The sequence below is a fragment of the Sceloporus undulatus genome, chromosome 9 (genome assembly GCF_019175285.1).
Source record: "Sceloporus undulatus isolate JIND9_A2432 ecotype Alabama chromosome 9, SceUnd_v1.1, whole genome shotgun sequence".
NCBI lineage: Eukaryota > Metazoa > Chordata > Lepidosauria > Squamata > Phrynosomatidae > Sceloporus > Sceloporus undulatus.
The window spans coordinates 19,266,263-19,289,995 of NC_056530.1; the positions used below are offsets into that span (position 1 = coordinate 19,266,263).

The 23,733-nt window shown below is 42.2% G+C and overlaps 2 protein-coding genes across 8 annotated transcripts in view; one reads left to right on the forward strand and one right to left on the reverse strand.

Annotated features, from left to right (window-relative positions):
• The window catches only part of SMG9 (SMG9 nonsense mediated mRNA decay factor), a 20,304-nt gene extending 10,415 nt beyond the window's left edge, over positions 1-9,889 (forward strand). For both annotated transcript variants that reach the window (XM_042439311.1, XM_042439310.1), the window contains exons 2-14: positions 671-827; positions 909-983; positions 1,502-1,745; positions 3,063-3,160; positions 3,420-3,532; positions 3,717-3,828; positions 4,601-4,696; positions 5,221-5,306; positions 6,273-6,379; positions 6,948-7,055; positions 7,721-7,846; positions 8,466-8,610; positions 9,147-9,889. In XM_042439311.1, the coding sequence (XP_042295245.1) occupies positions 684-827; positions 909-983; positions 1,502-1,745; positions 3,063-3,160; positions 3,420-3,532; positions 3,717-3,828; positions 4,601-4,696; positions 5,221-5,306; positions 6,273-6,379; positions 6,948-7,055; positions 7,721-7,846; positions 8,466-8,610; positions 9,147-9,225 (1,533 nt within the window). In that variant the 5' untranslated portion in view covers positions 671-683 and the 3' untranslated portion in view covers positions 9,226-9,889. The remainder of the gene's footprint in view (positions 1-670; positions 828-908; positions 984-1,501; positions 1,746-3,062; positions 3,161-3,419; positions 3,533-3,716; positions 3,829-4,600; positions 4,697-5,220; positions 5,307-6,272; positions 6,380-6,947; positions 7,056-7,720; positions 7,847-8,465; positions 8,611-9,146) is intronic.
• Positions 9,890-10,344: 455 nt separating this feature from the next.
• Positions 10,345-18,845, reverse strand: LOC121915262 (interferon-inducible GTPase 5-like). Of its 6 annotated transcripts, none has more exons than XM_042439318.1 (2): positions 18,783-18,845; positions 10,345-12,127 (listed from the first exon to the last, which is right to left on the reverse strand). In XM_042439318.1, exon 2 carries the CDS (start codon positions 12,109-12,111, stop codon positions 10,876-10,878), a length of 1,236 nt encoding a protein of 411 aa, XP_042295252.1. In that variant the 5' UTR covers positions 12,112-12,127; positions 18,783-18,845; the 3' UTR covers positions 10,345-10,875. The 6 variants fall into 6 exon arrangements, with proteins under 6 accessions (XP_042295252.1, XP_042295248.1, XP_042295249.1 ...); XM_042439314.1 differs by lacking the exon at positions 18,783-18,845 and adding an exon at positions 17,025-17,263; XM_042439315.1 differs by lacking the exon at positions 18,783-18,845 and adding an exon at positions 16,974-17,263.
• Positions 18,846-23,733: the final 4,888 nt, after the last annotated feature.

The following is a 23,733-nucleotide window of genomic DNA, read 5'->3' on the forward strand; positions in this document are numbered from 1 at the left end:
ATATTTATTTATAAATATATTTATTTATTCATTATATATAATCAATGTATTTATTTATGATATTTATAAATATATTTATTTATGCTATATATAACATAAATTTATTGTCGGTATATCATAAATTCTGAGCAGAAACCTTTTAAATTAATCCCATTATTCAGTTTATTCCTGATCTTTTGCCAGCATCTGTGGCTGGCATCTTCAAAGAATGCTGGCATGGAAGTGAGTGGGATGCTATACACACACACACACACTGTACATACATCAGTAGCAGAACATGTTATAAACCATCCTGGGCACTATATTCTATTTGAAAACACTGAAGTTCTCCTAATGTTGAGGTGGAATCCCTTTTTCCTGCAGTTTGCATCCATTGCTCCATTGAGTCCTATTCTCTGGAGCAGCAGAAAACAAGCTTGCTCCCTCCTCAATATGACATCCCTTCAAATATTTAAACAGGGCTGTCATATCACCTCTTAACCTTCTCTCTGGCGAAACCCCCCTGAGGAAGAAAAGGGTCGCCATAAGGGTCGCCTTTGTTTTTGCTCAGGGCCAGCAGAAAGTCTCACCCCTGTTCTGTATTCTCTGCTCCTTCCCTCTCTAGTGCCTTAGATATACTTATCCCATGTTATTATCTAGACGTTTGACGCTCTTCTCTGTCGATTTCCAGGTTGCGTTGCCATATGTCGGAGTCAGGGCACAGCCAGCCTGGGCTATATGAACGCCGTCGCCGCTGGAACCGCGATAAGGAGCTGGGTCACCAGAGTCTGTCTGGGCCGGGCCGGGATCGTGACTATGTCCCCTGGGACAGAGACAGAGACCGACGGGTAAAAGTCACGCTTTGGTTGTGGCGATAATAAGACGAAGGAGCAATATGTGTGCCTACCTTGAACCTCCTTTCATTTTAGGACCCTGTGGATGAGCCAGTGGGAACCGTGATGCAGAAGACACCTATCATCCTGGCCAAGCCTCCAGCTGAGAGGGTGAGCTGGAATCAGACATGCAAACTTAGGCTAGAAAGAGTGCTTTCAGATGGTCTGCTTGCTCCAGAGCAATAGGGATGCTTCTAAAGTTGTAGTTCAAACTACCAGTACTGTCCATAAAGGAAAACTGAGACCTAATCCAAAGCTTAAGAGATCAGTCCAATATCTTGGACTTGCTTCATTACTGATACGATTTGGCCCCCTTGGTTGCCAGTTCTGTTGTTTCTTTTCCCTCCCTCTGTTTTTCATAAGCGACAGAGAAAGGGGGAGATTTCCTCCTCCTATCAGTCATACCCTTCATCCTGATCTGGATTGCAGGTGACTAGGCACAGAATCTGAAGCACTCCTTTGGGAGAAAAGCCTCTCCTTTACTACTCCAACTGTTCTAAGTAGCATGCAATGAGAATCATGTGTGTGTGTGTATGAGGAAGTATGGTATCCACTGGTTTGAGAGATGACCCTGTATGTCTGTTTTTGGCTAAGAGGGATTTTGGATCTCGGCTTCTGTGTCCTCACAGTCCAAGGGAGCCCCAACTCCCGCTCCCACTCCAGCCCCTGCTGCTGCTCCGGCCATCGAGAAGCCTATTGTTCTGATGAAGTCGCGGGAGGAAGGCAAAGGCCTTGCAGGACCAACGGAGACGTCCGCTCAGCCTGCTGCATCTGTTGCCAAGGTGGAGAAGGAGGGCCAGCGTCCCACGCAGCCAGTCTATCAGATCCAGAACAGAGGCATGGGTTCGACGGCCCCCAGCGGCGTCATGGACCGTAAGTACATTACAGAGGGACAGATCGGAGGTTTAGCTGTTCATGTGTAGGAACAAGAACAAGCCAATAGCGTTCTGGACCCTCAGCTGGGATTAGAAGAACCAATGGAGTCTTGTGACATCATTAAAACTAACAAATGTATAAAGTCAATTTGTTTTATTTTGTTCACCAAATGGATGTACCTTTGCACTCAGTCATTATCGTGAGAGCAAAAGCCAAGCCCTGTTTACTAAAATTAAAATCTGGTAGCATTTTGTTAAAAATACTTTCAGCGTTAGAAGGAATTGTAGTTTACAGTCTAGTTCCTCAGGGGTATGGACTCAGATTAAAAGATTCATCTGATTAGATTAGAAGACCTACCAGTAAAAGTAACTGGCAGAAACCGATCAATGAGAGCTTAGTGCCTGATACGTTATTTTTAATAGTCCCTATGCCAGAATTATCATTGTTAACTAGATTAACACAAGTTGATATCTTAAGTATTCATGTTTTAATTTCTTACAGTTAATTTTCTTCCTCAATGGTTTATTAAACCATTTAAAGCAGAAATTGAGGAACTTTTGTCCCACCAGATGTTTTGGGTTTCACGCTTTAGCTGAAGAACAGTCAATGGTGAGAGACAGTAGTAATCCAAAACATCAGGAGAGCCAAATGTGCTCACCCCATTGTGCCTGGATGAATTAAGCCAACAAGTTCATTCAGCACTCTCTATCCACCAGAACAGCAACTCTATGTAGCCATCTTAATTCCCCTTCACTACAAAGTTCAGTGAGAACATCCTGAGAGAGTAAGTCAAAGTGCACCAGAATTGTTGAATGCCAACTACATCAGAACTGACTGATTCTGGGGAAGCATCATAGTTGTCCAGAATATACAGTCTTATCCCTGTCTGCCTGGGCTAAAGGCAGATGGGATCTCTACAGGTAAAGCTAATCAGACAGTTCTGTGTGGTCATCCTATTCATTCTTCAGTGTACTGTTGGATAAAATATATATGTATCCACTTGTGTGTAGGTGTAAAATGTCTGTTCAGTTTTAATCTAGACTATAGGGGAGGCACCTGTAGCCTCGCTTCAAAAGGTTTAAGGAATATTATACTGTGACTGAAAGTAAGTCTGATAGTACATGTAGGAATGTCTTGTGAAATCTGATCTTAGAAGTGGAATAAAGTGGGAGTTCAGTTGGTTCAACACAATGTGTTTCCATTCCCTACTTTTTGGATAGAGGAGTGAACAGTGTGTGGAGAGTCATTATGTTAATATGGTAAGCAATGCTGTAACTTGGGCCCTGTTGACTTCAAACTGTTTTGCCTTTCTAGCTGTAGTAGGGCAGGCCAAGCTGCTGGCTCCAGAGAAAATGAAACACAGCATCAAGCTGGTGGATGACCAAATGAACTGGTGTGACAGCGCCATTGAGGTACTTTTAAAAGTGTAAAGGGCTCCCTTTCCATTTCCTCATGTCAGTTCCTTGTTCTCCCAAGAAAGCTTTCCAGGATTTTTGGACTTGGTCCTTGCAGGTGGCATTTCATAACTGTGGTGGGCTTTTCTTTATGGGCATCCTGTAGGCTGAGGAATCTAGATAAAATCAGCTAATTAATGTCAGTTGTTCAGTTTTCGTTGATTTGTGTTCCTGGTGGCATGCTTGCTTATGTCTGTGTGTGTTCTTCTGTTATTAGTACCTCCTGGATCAAACAGATGTTCTGGTAGTTGGGGTTCTGGGACTGCAAGGTACTGGCAAATCCATGGTGATGTCACTGCTATCAGCCAATCAGCCTGAAGAGGATCAGAGGTACTTGGGACCTGGAGTTGGGGAGCCATAACTGAGAAGGGGTGATTTGATAAAATAGACTTTTCCTTTCCTCATAGAAACTGAACTAGAGTCTCTCAGAACTGTGTCAGTATTCCCTGCTGCAAGTTCAATGTAATGTAGATGATCAATCCCACTTTGCTCTTTTTGTGACGATTCCTTTTAGAACCTATGTATTCCGTACTCAGAGCCAGGAGATCAAGGAACGCGGGGGCAACCAGACCAGTGGAATTGACTTCTTCATCACTCAGGAGCGTATTATCTTCCTTGACACCCAGGTTTGTGTTTGGTAGTCTTTTGTGTTCGCCTTTATTAGTTCCTTTTGGAGTGGAGAAACTCTCCGTGCAACCTCTTGTTGTTCCTGAATGGTTTTCAAATGCAAGTTTACCTGAATTTTTGGTGAAAAATGTATTTCATTTGTGGCTGATGGTGTGTGAAGAGAAGATGAGGATACCTCATTAACCAGGCTAGGAGGAAAAGTGTTAATCTGGATTTTATAGTTGGGGTGAGACCAGAGACCAGTGGTAGGAAAAGATTGTTAATACCAGATTAGTTATGTAATTATATTGCTTGGACAGGCAGCTGTGGCCTTGTAAAATGTTTATGGCCTGCAGCTCCATCCAGCCCTAGCCATAATAGCCATTGTAAGGAATTAAGGGAGATGCATCCCAGAAATATTTGCATCCCTGACAAAAGTGAAGGAAGCCAAATGAATTTGATGGAGCTGGAAATGTTTGCCCCTCCAGATAATTTGGATTTCAACAGCGAGTAATCTGAGTTCAAGTGATTCATGGTAAGGGATTGTGGGAGTTGTTAAAAACATTTGAAAGAGCAAAGGTTTTCCATGCATGGAGTAACAGGTGAAAACATAAAAAGTTATTCCGTTTCACAAAAATCTGAAGGAGTGTTGGCTTAACTCAGTTGAAAAGGTAACTCCCTTTTGTTTTCTTCTGCAAGAGGACTAGCTTTAGCTAAGAAACAGGGACAGACCCCAGGTTATGAAATGAGGCTAGACAAAACCTCCAAAGGCTTTTGTTCCTTTCTCTGCAGCCCATTCTCAGTCCCTCCATCCTAGATCACCTGATCAACAATGACCGAAAGCTGCCTCCAGAGTATAATCTACCCCACACCTATGTTGAGATGCAGGTAGACACCTTTCTTGTTCTCTTTGTTTTGACTAATGTCTGGGCATTTAGAAAGATCTTGTAGCACCAAAGGACCAAAAACATCTGAGGAAGCAGACTGAAGTCTACGAAAGCTCTTGCTGCCAACTTTATTTCAGTTAGTCTTAAAGGTGCTACAAGATCTCTCTACATACTGATTCTACTGACTAACATGGCTATATCTTTGAATTCTACCTGTCTGGGCATTATTCCTGATGTACTTGTAGTGTAAGGCATTGATGCCAATCAAAGATGGAGAGACATAGGGTTAGGGTCCTCTTCTATTTAATCTTACTTCCTGTCTTCATTCTATTATCTCTTTTAACTTCCTTACAACCATATTTCACCCTCATCTGTTTTGTCACTGGGCTGACCATCATTTGTTCTAGATATCATGCCAACCTGTATCACCAGAAAAAATAGCAAATTTTGAAATGTGATGCCATCAGTAGAGAAGCTAAGGACCCCTACACCATCTCACCTACTTACAACTGCTTTCCCTTCCAGTCCCTCCAGATTGCTGCTTTCCTCTTCACTGTCTGCCATGTGGTCATTGTGGTGCAGGACTGGTTCACAGATCTGAGCCTGTACAGGTGAGAGAGGAGAGGAGACCTACAACCTGGTTGCAGTTACGAAGAGGGAGTTACAGAAAAGAGCATCAGTCCAAAGACCCATCTTACCTAGTTATATAGGTCTTGGACAGAGGACCAGTCCTTTGTAGGGTTTTTGCTACCTAAGCTCTAGACCAGATATAATTACCTTTAATCTAAACTTAAACCTTAAACCTACATTATAGTCACCCAGATCCTATATCAAGAAAATCTGGGTTCTGCAACATGCAAATAATCATGCAAATAAGACACATTTACATGTATTTGTCCCCCCCCCCCGCCCCCAGGTAATTTGTTTTCATTCTGGTATGTGAGGGTGAGGGAGCAAGAAGTGTTACTAACTTCCAAAGACATGCCTCTGCTCTCTGTAAACCATATTTCACTAGACAAAGCTGAGATAAAGATGATATTAAACATCACCCACTGTTTTCATATGTAATGCAGCCAGCAAATCCATGCTACTAGATGTTGTCATCCAGCACATTTGGAGGGGCCTGAGTTAGGGTTGGCTGCATTAGATATTTGATATTTCTGGGTATATCATATTTAGGGATCTTTCTAATAATAGAGGAAGATTGGTTTGAATTTTACTGATCAGTCTGACTCAGATTGAATTCTTCCTCAGGGAAAAGAGTAGACTGAAGTCAAGCAATATAAGAGTCCTCTTTGGGGAGTGAATGTAGAAAGAGTGGCTCAGTAAACTATGCTCTTTAATAAAATGGCTCAGTAAAGTATGCTCTGCCACCATCTTGAAAGTGGTCTTTTATTCCACTTCCTATCATTGGTATCTTAGACTTTCCTTAAAATAATAATGAAACAAAAAACCCAAGGACCATAACAAAGCAAAAAGATCATGCTGTTCTTCCTAATACCACAAGAGGGGGATACTATCTATTTTATTATTTCATTTCTCAACTGCTGTACTAAAACCTTATTTATTAATCACAGATTTCTTCAGACAGCTGAGATGGTGAAACCCTCCACTCCATCCCCGAGTCATGAATCCAGTGGCTCCTCTGGCTCAGACGAAGGCACAGAATACTATCCGCACATTGGTATGGAAGAACATAAATACAGCTTTATGGGCTTGTCTTTCCCATGTAAAGAGATAGATCACATCTGGGATAGACAGTGGGTTGAAAAGCAGGAAATACTGGGTGATGGAGGCAAAGATTTGATGACAAGGAAAGCACGGAGTTGAAAAAACAAGTCTAGGCTAGAAAAGACATCTCATAAGCTGATCCATGCAGTGCCTCCTTGTTTCTCTAGGTGGTTTCCAACCATTGTCCAAGCTTTTTTCATAGATGAAAGTTGCAGGGTGTTGCATCACATTTCATGCTTGCATTGAGTTTCCTAGACATCAATAACATAACATTCATAGACATAATGATTTCCAGTTTAGGAATTTGAAAGCACAGTTTCTCTTCATACTAGCCCCACACTTTGGCTGCAGAAGGGAAAGAGCAGTTCATATCCTTCCAGTGGGAATGTTTTATTTGTTTATTTATTTTATTTCTATGCTGCCTTTCTCCCAGAAAGGGACCCAAGGCAGCTCTAAAATAAAAACACATTAAAACTTATTATGTTTCTGATGCCATGATTCTCTCTCTCCCCCCATTCTAGTTTTTCTCCAGAACAAAGCCAAGAGGGAGAATTTCTGCCCCCGGAACTTGAAGCAGATGCACCTTGTTATTGACAAAATAATGATGCACTCGCACCTGAAGTATAAAGGTAATGTCTTGGTTTCTGATTCACTTGGAAAACGAGAACTCAGAGTTTAGAAGCTTATGGCCTAATGGTAGGCTTCATCTTAGGATGCAAAGGAATGAGCTGCTAGAAAGGACTTTGCTAGTTCAAACTTCAGTTGGGACAAGCTACTTTTGAGTTCTCCTGTATGATACAAGCCATTTGCAAACAGAAAACAAGCAAATAGGGAGGATTAATGTCTTCAAGCCCTTTGCCTGCTATGCTGAAATTCTTTCTACCTAAAAAGTTTTGTAATATATGAGATGGTTTTATAATTGTTGATTTGTTTCCCTGCTTCAACACTGATATACAGTGCGCCCGCGTTATAGGCAGGCGCACTATACGTGGCTTTGAGCTTACGTGCAAAGCTGTGTAGAGTTGCGCAGGGCGCAAGTCCCATTCAAATGAATGGGTGCGTGCCCATGGCACGCGCACACCGCCGCATGCACGTGCCCCATTCACTTGAATGGGGCTTGAGCATAAGCGCTATTTGGCTTATGCGGGGGGGGGGGGGTAATCCGGAACGGATCCCCCGCATAAGCCAAGGGTGCACTGTATTTGCATTCTGATGATCTCATTCTTCTGTATGTGATGCTTTCCAAGTCAGTTGTCTGTTTAATTAAGCCCCTTTTTTGCATCTACTCCATCAGGTACTCTCTCAATGCTGGAATGTAACATATTCCCTGGCTTACCTCAAAATTACCTGGATTCAGAGGTCAACTTGTTCTTACTGCCCTTTATGGATATGGATGGAGATGATACTCTGCCCAGAGCTGGTGCGTAGCTGGAATCCTCTCTCTGGACCTTTATTTGCTGTTCTTATGGGCAGAAGGGTTAGCTCAAGCCACATCTAACTTCTTTTAGGCAGATTTCTCTCCAAGTCAGTCCCCAAATTATTAGTGTGCTGACTGATTCAAGCAGGTGAATCAAAACAACAGTATTGGTCATTAACCCGTCTTAGCCAACTGTAAATGACCTTTGGTCCTGGACTTGATCATATAAAACAATGACATTCAACTTGTGCATTTGTTGTGTATCAGTCCTCATCCTGGGATTCTGAGTTAAGAAACAATGGGAGAGAAAAAAACACCGAACTCAAAGTTGCAGAGCTAGAGTTGTGGAATTTTTTACATGCATTATATACAGCTTTGCCTGATATTGTAGATCACAGAGGCAAAACTGAACTATTCAGCTGTCCATCCCTAGTAAATTATTTCAGTTTCCAAACCTTCGCTGTCAGGGTGGCTGCTAGTTCCCCATCCTTCCTCTACTCAAGAAAGAGAAATTAAGATCTGAATGTGATTGCTTGCTTGTGTTTCTAGGGACTGCTGCAGTTTTATCAAAAGCCCCAGACATCTCAAAGGAAGCAGCACTTATATCCCTTTTACTTTGCAGCTCCAGGAAGTGGCCCTCTCTTCTCTCTCTTGCCTGGATATAAGGGACACCCCAGTTTCCAATCTCTAATTGCCAAGCTTCGAAGCCAGATTATGTCTATGTCCCGGCCTCAACTCTCCCACACCATCCTGACTGAAAAGAACTGGTAAGGGTTTATGTTTGTTTTAAGTTTGGTGACTAAAGTATTATGAGAGGATAGTCTGAGGACTTCGTCTATAAAGGTTTTGTTTATCTCCTCAGCTACTCTTCTTGTCTTCCTGTAATATGGATATTCCCACAGATTAATAAATAGGTATGATGGTGTCGAGATATTAGAAAGAGTGATTCTGCTCAAAGTTGAAAACCAGAGATAGGCTAATCCTTGGGTTTCTCTGTTGTGTATTCCTTCCTTTATGGTTATGGTCACGTTATCCATACTAGCTTCCTTATGCCAGTTTGCTATGTATTTTGCCCCCTTTCATCACTATAATTCATTCCACCAGTTTATTTGCTTCCACAGAATCTCAAATAATTGGAAAGACTTGTGAATGGAAATAAATGATGTACAGATTATGAAATTTAAATGTATTTCACTACTATCAAACAGATTATTGTGTGGCAGAGCACACAGCTTTGCAGAACCCACTCTGTCATTATTTTGAATTGAAGCTGAAAGCATGGTGCCTCTTTTGTTTTGGGCAGGTTCCACTATGCAGCTCGCATCTGGGATGGTGTGAAGAAATCCTCTGCCCTTTCTGAATACAGTCGGCTGCTGGCATGAGCATGAAGACATCATTGCCCTGAAGTTACTGAGGGCCGGCCAGGCTTTCCCATCCCCGAGATCAGTGAGCAGTGGGATCTGTGCCCTCGTCCAGAGGCACAAAGTGATGTGTGATTCCCAGAGAGGGGAGCTGGAGCTAGAGTAGGCACCAACCTTTAAGTGGTGCCAACCAAGATGGCAGGAGCAAAAGTGCAGAATTCATGTTGTGTCCTTACTAGGCCACCATACTGCATACGCCACCCAGCACAGAACTCTGCTCCCTTTCTGGTTTCCACCTTCATAGAGAGATGGAAGAACTCTTCAAGGGTTTGCCAATCCTACAGTTTCCTCTACCAGGGCAGGAATTATGTTAGGATGGCTTGCAATCTTTTACTATCCTGATGGGAGTAGAGAGGCTCCTTTGATGTTGCAATGTTGGGCAGGGGCTAAAGATCAGCAGGGAGTTAATGTGGTTGCTTTAAATATTTTTGGATGTATATTTCCATTTCTTCCAAGTGTTGTTTATCTGCTTCCATTTTTTGAGGAAGTGTACCCAACTCTCTCTCTGCACCTCAGCCCTTCCCTTGACCAACACCCAGCATTATTCTCCTCTGTTGCAAAGTGGGTAAAACACTTTTTCCTTTGCATGAATATTCCATTTTTGTTTAATAAACTGTTAAAGCTGTTTTATGTCATGATGGATTTTTGCTGAATGTCTTCTGCAGCATTAGGCATCTGTGAGCAGTATCTACTGTCTCTACCAGTTAAGCTACCTAAAAGTTATATCTGACTGAATCTCACTTTGAGGGAGAGAAAGGTGACTTAGGCAAATGGGGGCCACACACAAAAGGATTCTCATGGTCTGTTTTTTTCATATTTCTCTATTAGAATAGTTCCTGTTGTCTTTTAAGGTGAATCTGGATGTCTATCAGGAAAACCAAAACAGTCCCTAAGGCCTATCAGTACTTTTGGCTGAAATGCTAGTTTTAGCTCAGGACTACAGAGGAACTGGTTTATATCCCAAATAAGAAGTGCCTCTCGGGTATCTCAGATTGTTTATATCCCAACTGCTCATAAGATGAGCTCCTTCTGCCCTGAATGTTATCAGGTTCTTTAGAAAGTGTAGTACAGTACCATTGATTGATGAGTAATCTCAGTTTTAATTATAATTCATTAAAGTAATAAAACACTATATGTGTCTATATATGTAAAAGTGGCTCGCCTGGAAATTCATAAAAAGGCACCAGGCTGCTCCAATAAGGCCTCTAGTTAAAATCCAAATCAGTGTATACAAAATATAGGATGTCTTATGTTTATGGCACTTCCCGGTGTACAGTATTTAAATCAGCTTTGTCCCGCTTTAACTCTTGGCTTTCTCCAAGGCTTGTCGGAAACTGCAGTTTTGCAAGGCTGGCAAGAGAGCCGTACCAAATTCTGAACTACAGTTTACAGTATTCCAAGAGTGGAATTTGGCAATATAAGTAGAAAAGAACTTCGTACCTCACAACTGCCATGTTAGAAAACTGTCATGGGAATGCACCAGTGTTGACTGGTTTTGTGACTTTTTTCCCCCAGCTGGTGATCTTAGTTTGAGCTTGCATAAGAGATGAAGCTCTATTAGAAGCAGTGATGTTATCACAAGGTATGTTGTACAAGGTTCCATGGGTTCATTCAAACTCCTGATTCAACGGCTTTGATAAGAACATTGTTGGCATCTTCTGACACCTCATTGAGGAAGGTCCAGAGCATGTAGTAGGTGGTTCCAAAGGAGATCCCTCCAGCCGCCACAGAGCCAAATACAGGCACCGTACTGGCTAGGTAGTCCATAACCATCAGTGCCCCCCCACCAGCCTTGGTTAGCATCTTTACCACTAGATCCTTGGAGATCTCTTTAGCCAGCGGTGATTTAATCGCCTCTTTGATCTCCTCCACAGGTTTGTCAACCTTCTCAGCCAATTTGGTTAGGGACTCCTCATCTAGGCCAAAGCTCTTGCGGTACTGTGAGAGAGATTTAACCAGGATAGCAACATCGCAGGCTACAGAAAGGCCTGGGATGGGCACAGCAGCCACCCCACAGGAGACAGTGGCCAGCTTCCAGATCTGTTTCTGAAGGGCCTCTTTCTTCTTCCGTAAGATTTCTAAAGAGATATTGGGCAAGGCAAGGAGAAATGCATGTCTCTTGTGGCTTGGCAGCTCTTTTTCTAAGGTTTTCTCTAACAGCATAAAGTCATACTTGCTTAACTCCCAGTTTGAAAGAAGAAAAACCTGAGGAGCCTTTACCCCTTCTTTCACTAGACACTCTTGGCAATTCTCTCGGATCTGCCTCAGTACCACTTCTTCATCGTAGCCTTTAGGCCGACGTTTTTTGGAGGCTTCCAGGTCTGCATCCACTTTTGAGCGGACAAAATAGAAGCGCTTGCCCTGACGCTGGATTTCACAGGCCAGCTGAGCATGGGTGGCTTTGAAACGCTCTGAAGCAATGAGAATAAAAAAGTCATAGCGGGAGAAGTTGACTTGCTCCAGGTAAGTGTCAGACTGGAAATTTGGCGTACCAATTCCTGGCAGATCCCACAAAATCACATGCGGGTGCTTTGGATGTGGGTACGGAGTGGACACCTTTGTGGTCTCCACCACTCCAATGGGGGCTGATCCCTCATCTTCATCCCCCAGACCCCGAATGGCATTGACAAATGAGGACTTGCCGGAGCCACTCTCTCCTGTTACTGCAATATCCAGGCGGGTGTTTTCTAAAGCCTGTAGGTTTTCCATAATCTTGGAGGCTGCCTCTGCCATTCTCCCTCCTTCGAGAGCATCCCTAATCTCTGCAATGTCATCTTCAGTAATGATGTCATATTCGTCAACATTCTCCAGCTGAGTCTGGATAGGCTCCAGTGGTTCACCTGCCATAGGTTCGAGGTGAGGCCTGTGATAAAAGAAAGCATGCAAAAAGACAATTGGACTTTTTACTTTGCTATTTGGTGACACTTATGCAGCAAATGAGCTTCTCTTGTAATAGGACACAATATGATATACTGTATTCTAAAAGTGAGGTTGAAAGAGAGTGGTTGGGCTAGATTTCATGGCTCAGAGGGGACTTGAACCTGAATCTCCTTTGATCAAGTCCACTACTATACAAAACAAATAACATGAGAAGAGGAGAAAAAAGTTTAGTTTCCTAAGGCTTCAGCCTTTGTTAAGGGAACATAAATATTAAAATATCAAAAATATCACTGCCAAACCTGTTAGGGTTTAGCTTTTTAACAGCAGAAACGTGTCTTTGTCTAACTATACTTTCCTAAGAACTGAGACTGACCAAACAAAAAACCAGACAAGTACCTTGCAGTTAAAACAAAAGTTTACTAATGGCTTTAATCTACATATACATAGAGGCTATATCCTAGTCTAGCTAATGAACAGTTCAGGTAAAGAAAAAAATATCCATTTTTCCAAAGAAATTTGAGAGAGGAGGAAGATGGAGGAACCCAACAGGGCAGGAGAAAGTATTTTAAATGAGTGAGCTTCTCAAAAGAGGGAGTGATGATCTAAAGCACATGGTTTGAAATGGAGAGCGAGAGAGTTTGTATGCAGGAAATCCATATCTAAGGAAGGGGAAAGAGAATGCAAAAATCGTCCAACAGAAACAGTGGTTTCCATTTAAAAAGTCATGGAGCTCTTAGGTTGGATATTTGGGAGACAGAAAGATGGGGACATCATTTTTTGGAATAACATTTCCCCAGCTGGGAAAGTATTCAGTCCATGATTTCTGGGTGTGAGGGATTAAAAGGATAGGATGAATTAATCATATAAATTATTACATACATACATACATACATACATACACATATATATTATATTTATTATATTATATTATATATATTATAGTCTGAGTGCTTGACTGGGACTTTGAGAGATTAGGCTTCAAATCCCCACTCAGCCATAAAAACAAACTGTGAGCAAGTCCTACTCTCTGAAGCCTCAGAAGAAGCTCATTGGCAAACCTCCTCTGAAGACACCTTTCCAAGAAAACCCTAAAGTAGAATCAGCTTGAAGGCCCATAACAAAAACAAAAACATTGTTCAGTCCATGATAATAATGATGTATTGCAAAAGCCTCTAACTGTCAATTTCTCGAATCTCTAAGGACATTAGTTATTACAATTTACATTTCGTAGAGAAACAATGCGATAGTGCGCAATAATAGCTCAATGTGATTTCAATGTGTAGCTCAATGCGATTTCAAGAATGTATGTATGATGAACAAATGTTATGTTAATAACATTTTATATAGATGTGAATAACCTATGAATACTAGATTTATTTAAAACGATGGTGTAGCACCTTTGAGACGAACTTCCTCAGGAAGTAGACTTAAGTTTACAAAAGCTCATGTTGCCAACTTCTTTCTTTCAGTTTGTCTCAAAGGTGCTACAAGATCTCTTTAATACTGATTTTACAGACTAACGCAGCTACATCTTTAGATTTATCTAACCATCTCCGTCGCAAAACGAGGCTCAATCTGTAGTAAGAGTGAATTAAGTAAATATGACAGTTGGAATGCAAAACTATCCCAAATATTAAAATACTATGGTTGAATCCCTAATTACAGGAGTTATTAGATATTGATATTCCATGGAAGGAAAATGTGATGTGAATAACCTATGATGGCTAGTTAAAAATCTCACTCTGATGTCTAGTTTTAAAAAAACAAAACACTGCTTTGGTCTTGTAAATCTCAGTGAGGTGGTTACAGGATCTAAACCTGGTTTATATTAATCCGTACTCGCCTTTAGGGGAAACGCTCACCAAGCTCTGGTTCCTTGCCAGCCATCGTATGCTAGGCCTTGGGCCTGCTGGAATCGGATCAATAATACCGAGGCCTTTCTAAGCCTTCCTCTTCCTTACCAAAGTCAGGAGTCACCGCTCTTTCGCAATTTAGCCCTTCTGGAGGTTTGGTTTTTCCCCAGCTAAAAAACTCTGGTTGACAGTGACTCACAACCTCTTCTCCATCTAAATTATCTGGTTCATTTCTCCCCTGCAATATTCAAATGGCTGTCTCTGCTACATTTCCTTGAACCATTGCAAACCCACCTGCTTCTTCCTTGCTTTGCAGACCCAAACCTTCAAAAGGGCAGACATTTTCGTTTCTTCAACCAAGTGTTGCTTCCTAGGGTTGCCAGACTGGAAACCAGAGAGGGCTCCAGCAGCTTTAATGGCTGCAGAGGAGAGGGAATTCTAGCAGGTGTTGTTTGTTGCCTAGTTGTGGGACCAAACGTTCGCCAAACAGTATGGCCAATAGCCATTCTGGATGGGGAATCTGGGAGCTGTGGTCCTGGGTCACTTTGGAGGTATGCTGTTTAAATGATGCATGCATCCTAAGAGGACGGAAACCTCACCAAGTCCAGCTTTGGTGCAGCTTCTGGCCTCTCAAGTTGCATGTGTCATTTAAAAGGCATACCTCCAAAGTGACCCGAAGCAGCTTTATTTTGGCCTGTTCGGACCCTTACTTAGTCATTACATTATTATCTTGGAGAGAAGTTGTGGTGCCTCAAATAACCAGACAACTCAGCTGGCTTTGGGAATTATAAAAGCATCTTAGCTTCGGTGGGTTGGCCATCGTTTGCCTCAGGCGCCAAAAAAGGCAGTCCACTGACATGCGGCAAATTGTTTGGGATTACGGTGGCATCCTGTACATGCATATAGTTTATAATATTCATGTTAGACAATCAAAAGTGCTATGATTCCACTTTAACTGCCGTGGCTGCATCCCATGGAGTCCTGGGATCGGTAGAGCAGCAGAAGAGCTCTCTGGCTGATAATTTATCTCCTCTTTAAACTACAGCACCCAAGAGATGCTGCCATGCCAGTTAAAATGGAATAAAATGCGATAATGGTGTTGTTTGTTGTTGCTGTGTGCCTTTAGGTTGTTTCTGACTTATGGCAACCCTAAGGCAAACCTATCATGGGGTTTCCCAGGCAAGATTTGTTCACAGGAGGTTTGCCATTGCCTTCCCCTGAGGCTGAAAGACTTGTCCAAGATCACCCAATGGGTTTCATGGCTGAGCTGGCAAGCGAACCCTGGCCTGGAGAGTTGTAGTCCAACACTCAAACCACTATGCCACGCTACTTCTCTAAGCAAACAACAGAGTTGTGCCCTGGGATTAATAAACAACCAGGGCTGTTTTCAACAACGGGGCACATTTTCAAATGGCTTGCCAAAGATTTTGCTTTGATAGAGCATCTCATCTGTCCTAGAGAGGCTCAGCTTCGGAAAACCATCTCCGGTGAAGTTTCTCAACTTTTGGCCTGAAAACAAAAGGCCAGCCACAGTGCAACCAGGTTCCTCTACAAAGCAGCTATAGGTTGAGCCCCCCTTATCCAAAATGTGTAGACAGGGAGTCTTGGAGATGTCTCATCTACAGGGTCACCATGGGTCGGGATCGACTGGAGGGTGGATAACAACCACCACAAAGGAGATATGACTTATGGGGCTCAAGTTTAAACCTCAAATTCATGTACAGTGAGCCCTTGGTATCTGCTGAGGTTTGGTTCCAGGACACACACATACATAGATAACAAAATCTATGGATGCTCAAGTCCCATTGAATACAGTGACATAGCAAAATGTGTCTCTTACATAAAATGGAAAATCAAAGTTTGCTATTTGGAATTTATCCTTTTAAAAATATTTTCAAGCCGTGGATGCTTGAATCCGTGGATAAAAAAATCCGTGGATAAGGAGGGCCGACTGTATGTTTCATAGGGCTAAAACGGACCACAGAAATAATCCACTTTGGGACTGCTTTATAACTGCTCTGTCTCAGTGCTAGGGAATCCTGGGAATTGCAGTTTGTTGTGACACTATCGCTCTCTGGCAGAGAAAAAGTTAGGCAAAATTGTACTGTTTTTACCAGTTGTCCTAAAACCTTGGCGCTAAATTGTTTAGGACTTTATAGATTAAAAACTTTCCAGATGGTCTCAGGAACAAACAGGAAAGCCATTGAAGATGTTTCAACCTAACAGTGGTCCCCAAACTGTGCTCTTTAAGGGCTTTGGGACATCAGCTCCCAGCATCCCAGACTCTTGTCCAACTTGGCTGAAGCTTCAGGGAGCTGAACTCCAAAATCTCTTTTTGAAGGGCACAGTTTGGGGACCACTAACATGCACACCAGAGAATAATGATGATAAATCAATAACATGCAATAATAAAAAAATAAATCAATAACATGCACATCAGGAAACAGTCTGGCTACTGTGTTTTAAAAGTATTTAGTTGTATCTCAAACTTAGCCTTCCCACTCAGGTCTATTTTAGAAGCACAACAAGCTAAATTCAACACACAGAGACACACACTAAAGGTAACTCTGTAGGAAGTTGATTGATTGCATTTTTATTCTGATTGCATAACTACAGAGTTACCTTTAGTGTGTGTCTCTGTGTGTTCCTTATGTTGAAAAAGCCTGCCTAAATCAAACTTGTTTTTGCTTGAAGAGGAAAGGCAAGCAGGAAGGGGAGCTCTGGGGCGACCCTTCCCAGAATTCCACAGCATGATGGAGCCAGGGCAGTTAAAGTGGGCTCAAGCCAGATTGGATGCAAACCTCTGCTCCGTCTCTCCATCGTTTTAGGGACGATCTCAGATCCTGAGACAACCTGCCACTGATCGGATCGACCTTTTTGGGATTGCTACACCTCCAGCCTGCAAAAGTCCTCCTTTTCTCTTTCTTGGAGGGCGAACTATAAACTCCTCTGGCCTCTCTACAACTCCTGATTCCCCTCCTCTGTTGCTAGATGCTCCTCTTCAGTCCCAGCTCTTCTTCCTCATACCTTGACACGGATCTGATGCAATCCAGACGTGCCTGGAGTCAACCCAGGTCAGAGGAGGAGGTTGCAAGAGGAGGAAAGTGGGGGATCCGAAGGGTTTTTTTGGAAAGACGACGACGATGGCTTGGTTTTGCAAGAGACAAGTTCAATGGCTGGGACTTCCTGCTGCCATGTAATCTGAATTCTTTGTGGATTTGGTTTGAATGGTGCTAAGCTGATCTATCCAGGCTTGCTGCCCTCTTCTGGAAGGAATGGGTTGACCTAGAAGCCCAACACAAACACACAACACACACACAACACACACAGCCCTTGCCAAATGCAAAAGGGAGGGTGGTTTACAAAGTGGTGCAGGAATCAAGAGTCCTGTGGCATCTGGAAGCTGGACCATTGCTTTTGGCCTGGATCCTGGCTTAATGCCCCCCTGCATCTGATGTTAGCAAAAGATAAACGTGGCTGCAAATGATGAGAAAAAGAAAGAAAGGGGAAAAAGAGGAAAGAGAAGAGGAAAGAAGAGAGAAAGGAGAGAAAGGGAAGAAAAAAGAGAAGAGAAAAAAAGAAGAAAAGTCTTCTTAGTGGACTTCCACAGCTTGGGAGCAGCCACCAAGAGGTCCTTATTTTGTATAGAAGGCTCTGTCTGTCTGTCTGTCTGTCTGTCTGTCTATCTATCTATCTATCTATCTATCCATCCATCCCACCCGGGTTCCATATGGGCTGCATACTGCCCAACGATGGGTGAAGGTGATAAGATCTGCCTTACAAAACTTACATCCCAGGTCTATCCCAACGGTGAAGCTAATGCAATAATCTCCATGTTTCAGCATTTAAATATGTGTTTATTATCACCAAAGTCTCTCAGGGCTCTCACTTTAGAACCTCTTAATTTTTTATAAATTAGCTTTCAGTCCTGGAGTTTGTTGTTATCTGTGCCATCTCTTTAAGGACAGTGCAATAATATCCAAAATTATAGGACTCAGCACTGTTTACTTTTGGAATAGGAAGATACAATGGATGTAAAGATAGGCACACATTGGCATTAGTGTGCTTAGGTCAGCATACATTGTAACTTCATTGGTACCAGGAAAAGATGAGCCATCCTTTCCAAAAAGACAACCCTAGGACCCACTTGCACTACAGAATTATAGTGTTATGCTTCCACTTTATCTGCCATGCTTCCATTGTATGAAATCCTGGGAATCACACTTAGGATTATCACCCAGAACGTCCAAGTGCCTCATCTAACTACAAACCCTAGAGGATTCCATAAGATGTAACCGTGGCAAGTAAAATGAAATAATAGCACTATAACTATGTAATGTGAATGGGGCCCCAGAATGTATGACATAGGTAGAAAAAGGGAAAAGAGTGGAGCCCATGGCAAATGTAAAAATCAGAAGAGGACTTGCAGAAACACACTATTGTGCATTGAAGACTTTAATGATGCTATCTGTATTTTACAAATCCAAATGAAAACAAACTGCTTGCTAAAACCATCTCTCTCTCTCTCTCTCTCTGTTCTTCACTCATACACAGACACAGACACAAGTGAAGGATAGCTAGTAGCGTAATTTTAAAAGACTGCCTGCCTGGTAGAGATTACACAGAGGCAATTGAAATAATGTACCAGCAGAGAGTGGGGCATACGCATTTAGCTCTCAGTCTGGAAGACTGTATGTCGTCCCTTTACATATGCAAAGCATCCACACAGCAGTTACAAGAAAAGAAGTAAATTAAGACAATTAATATAAACTATGAATGACTTACTGTTTGTAGCAAATAACTACTTTCAGGAGCTGTAGAAGCAGAGGAATTCTCCCACAGCCCAGATGTTTTTTTCAGGAGAGAGCTCTATTTTTTCTTTATAGAAAATCTCTGATGAAAGAAAAAAATAAGGTGGTAATTTATTGGCAACATTTATGGTAACATTTCTTACCAATTACCTCTTATTGATCATAGATAACAAATGTCCTTTCTCCTTTGTCCAAGCAATAGCTTTCCAACCCAGGAGCTCTATAGCAGTGATGGAATACTTTAGTTATGCTATCTGTATTTTAGAAATCTAGATTATAAAACTGCTTTGCTAAAACCATCTCTCTCTTTCTCTCTCTGTCCTTCACTCATACACAGACACAGATACAAGTGAAGGAGAGCTAGTAGGATAATTCTAAAAGACTGCCTGCCTGGTAGAGGTTGCACAGGAAGCAAATGAAATAAATGTACCAGCAGAGAGTGAGGCATACGTATTTAGTTCTCAATCTAGAAGACTCTGGAAGACTGTGTTTTACATTAGTCCCTTTCAGAACCCCTTGTTCACATGTGCAAAGCATCCACACAGCACTCAGAACAAGAAAACAAAGCAAGTAAGACAATTAATATAAACTATGAATGACTTACTGTTTGGAGCAAATAACTGCTTTCAGGTAGTAGACTGGTAGTAATGAGGAATGCACACACAGCCAAGACAGTTGGGGAGGAGGGCTGGCTGCTTGTTCTTTTATAGAAAAGCTCCGATGAAAGAGAAAACAAATTAGTTACTTGTCAGCAATATTTATGGTAATATTTATTACCAACCTTTATACCTTTTATTGGGCATAGATAACAAATTCACTTTCTCTTTCGTCCAGGCAATAACCTTTAAGCCCTGAGGCTTTGCAGCCTTTCCACAAGAGAGGAAGAAAAACTGGATTTTTCATCTGGTCTCCATTCCTATCCAGATGCTGCTTTTCCCCAAAGCATCAGAGCTATGAGAGTTGTTTCAAGAACAGAGACCATTTCACACTGCACACTTATAGCACTATGATCTCACTTTGACTACTGTGACTGCATCCCATGGAATCCTGGGATGCATAGTTTAATGATTCCCGCCCCTTTCCCCACTGGATCGAGGCCTCAGCTTTGCGTTGCTGGTGCAGCCATGTAAAGGCTGCGCCCAGCGATGCAAAGTTGGAAGGAGCTCCGTTTCAGAGCTCCTTCCGGTGCCGTGGAAAGGGTGCCTCAGGCGCCCTCACACAGCACCAGGACGTCACTTCCGCGCTGCTCCGTTTGAAGGCGGCGCAGTCGTGATGTCCCAATGATGGCACCCATGTAGAATGGATGCCGCCATTTTGTACGTACTAGGTACGTACTAGGGTTAGGGCGTCCAGAAGGGACGCCCTTTCCCAACCCTAGTACGTACCTAGTACATACTTTGCCCGCGCCTGGAACGCACCACAGACCATAGGTGAGAGGAAAGGTCTGGTGAGACAGTGTTACCCACAGTTGAATGTTTAGTCCATCTCCAGAACCTCTGTGTGAAAGGCAGTGACTGGAGTGAAGAAATAGGATTATTTTCAGGAGGGAGCAAAGTCAGGGTGAGCTGTTACCCATGGACTATTTGGACTTGGACTTCTGGAAGGGTCACTCCCTGTTTTGGTTACAGCTGCCACGGGTTGTTGGAAGCTGGGACAGTGTCCATCTGGCATTGGTAACATACAGGGGTCCCCTTATGACATGCGGGGGAGGACACTCTCCATAACAGAGGATATGTGTTAATAATTCACGCCAGGGAGATCCCTCCTATAATCCCATTGATTTGGCACTTGGGCAGAGTTACAGGCTCATTGATCAACAAGTGGGTTGGTTGATGCCTGGACCCATGGGTTTATCAACCCTACTTACAGCTATAAACAATAACATTGTTAAGTCGAAGGCTTTCATGGTTGGCATCCATAGTTTTTTTGTGGGTTTTTAGGGCTAAGTGCCCATGTTCCAGAAAAGTTTCTTCCTGATGTTCTTCTGAAGATGCCAGCCACAGATGCTGGTGAAGCGTCAGGAAGAAACATTTCTGTAACATGGCCACATAACCCAAAAAACCCACAAATCACTAATAACACTGTTGCTGATTTCTTTCTCCACTAATTTGGTTTGTGTGGTTATTGGTGTGGAGTAGTATTGCCCTTGGGCAGGCAAGCCATCTTGAGCATACTGTGATGTTGTTTGGCCATAGGTGCCTTGGTTTTCATCTGTGAAATACATGTTGACTCACCATTCAATATTTTTTAATTGATCTACTTTAATTGGGATTTACAGGATTAAAAGGATTAAGCTCTATAAATGTAGATTGTAAGAGGTAATTGTGCTTGAGGCTATGATAATTTTGCTAAAATAGAAATTAAAGTATCAGGAGAGGATATTCAACACTAGCGACTTCATAAAGACTGTGAGTCTTCTACAGCAGTATGGGGCCAGATATACTTGATGAAAACTTTACAACAAATTAAGCCCCAACAAAATTGTCTATTTGGGTCCCAAAATGGTGAATCTGACTCTTGAAATTATGTTTGTCAACCATTCCTGGCTGCCAGCCCAGTTTACCTTTGGGAGGCTTAGTTCATCTGAGTCTACAGGTGGATAAGAGTCTTTGGCAGCAGAATTTACAATGTTCAGTAACTCTTATCCATCCTCACAGCAACGGCTTTTTTCTAAACACATGATTTACAAGAAATGAAATCTTACACTGAGATGCTATATCTTGTTTCTTGTAAGCTATGACATACTGTTTCAAGGGCCAAAATTAATTAGTTACATTTATACTTACAATTTGTAAAAAGAAACACATTCCTTTCTCGATAATCAAGCAGGTTTTCTATACCCTCCAACTATCCAAATTTGGCAGGTGCAGTCCCAGTTAATGCTCTGTCTTCAATTCGTTTACATCTTGCAACGTCTATATTCACCATGACATTACAATATACATCGGACCATTGAGATGTTGCCCTCCCCCATTCAATACAGTACAAGAATAAAAATATTTTGTTTATTTACTGTGTGTAGTGAGCAGGTTATCATTTGCTATTTAGAAAACTGAACAAATCGTGATCATTTGCTTAATTGGCATAATTGATATTACTATAGGCAGCCAATGGCATTATGTATGTCTTTACATGCCTTCAAGTTTTCTATTAATTTATGGTGAAGGCAAGGAAGATTCAGGGGTGGTTTGGCCACTTCCTTCCTCTGAAATCTATCCTACAGCACGTGGTATTTATTGGTGAGCTCCCATCCATGTACTAAGCTACGATGCGCCTGCTTAGCTACTAGGATCAGATGAGATCTGGTGCCTTTAGGGTATTTATGCCCAATGGCATGATGCAGGGCAATAAAATCTCAGAGTTGTGGAGTTGTTAGCAGATACGCAGCTACCTGTTACATGCTCAGTAACCCAGTTTGCATTGGCTGCCATGAAATTGCGTGCTCACTTTATTAGGGAACATACTATAATGTGGTTATGAATCTCGCACTATTGATTTGTTAAAATAGCTTTAAAATATGTATAACTCTCTTAAAACTACTATTTTTAATGTTGTATATATTTAATGCTGCAAAGGTCATTGGCTATACAGTCACCCCTCCCTTTTCATGGGGATCCATTCCAGACCCACCTACAAAACTTGTGTATATTCAAGCCCCATTGGCTTGAATGGTTGCACGTTCTTGTGTGCAGTCCTATGTGCGCACCATGAGTGCATGCACCATTTTAGCCAATGGGTCTCACCCCTCCATCAGTAATTGAGACCACGGACTTGACGTCCATGAAAGCGGAGGGGCGACTGTATATACAATAAAGCTGACTACAAGTCTCAGACCCCAGGAAGTCCAGCTCAGCAACCTGATATCCCTCCCCACATTTTACCAGGCAGTTTCCTCAAACATTCAACAAAGCTTTCAGTTGACTGAGCTTAATTTTTGTTCTGAGAAAGACACATCATATATATCCTGACTCACTTTTTCTTGTTTTTTTCTTTGGTCAAATAGGTATTGCAAGTTTTTGTTGCATTTCAAAACCTTTTTGAAGAAATGGAAACAGAAGAAGGGAAAGAAAAGCCACTTTCTAACTATCAGATCTCTCTCTTTGTGTATGTGTGTGAGAAAGAGATGCTTCCAAAGAAACACGGAAAGCATGCAGAATATGAGACTGGCTCCAGAATTCAACTTGTTGATTTATTAAAGATTAGACAAACTGCTAGTCCTCACAGGGACAACAGAAATCATTTTTAAAAGAGGGGAACACTTCTTGCAATGCAAAGTCGGGAAGTAGTGATGTATTGAAGAGATTCCTTGGAAAGGGGGTTGGTGTTGTGAACAGCTCTTCCCATTTTCTCACTGTCAGCAAATACAGAATAACTAAGTGAACCACAGAGGGAGGACATTTGATCTACTTCAATTTGTTACAGAGAATAGAAATCAAGCTTTCTTGGCACCGTTTTTGTATTGTTTGGAATTAGAGGTGTCCACAAGATCCTGGAAGCAGTTACCAAGATGGCTTCCTCCCATTCTTCTCACTATGGTACATGTGAGGTGTGCTGTGACAGTCAGGGCCTGTGGAGGTCTCAGAAAACGATGGAAGCATTTTGCACCTGGGTGCAGGGACATAAACCAGATGTGTGTCCATTTTCCCCCACTGCATTTCTCCACCAGGTACAGATGTTATTAATGTTTGCTGCTAGATGGACTTTTTCTTCTCTCGCACCAGAGCTTCAGTCAGAACCATGTGGTGTCATTGGCACCATCGGATCACAACTTCTTTAGCCATGAAATAGGTGGAAAAAAGTGAAATTCCTCTGACAGTAGGCATCCAAGGGAATGGGAAATGTTGCCAATGGTAATGTCTCCTCTTATCACCATCGCCCTTACTCAATTCTGTCAAGCTCCATAAAATTTACAGATTGAGTTGTCA

Bases quoted from the DNA above. Each gene is read 5' to 3' on its own strand.
- LOC121915262 (XM_042439318.1), bottom strand. From the start codon at position 12,111: ATGGCAGGTGAACCACTGGAGCCTATCCAGACTCAGCTGGAGAATGTT.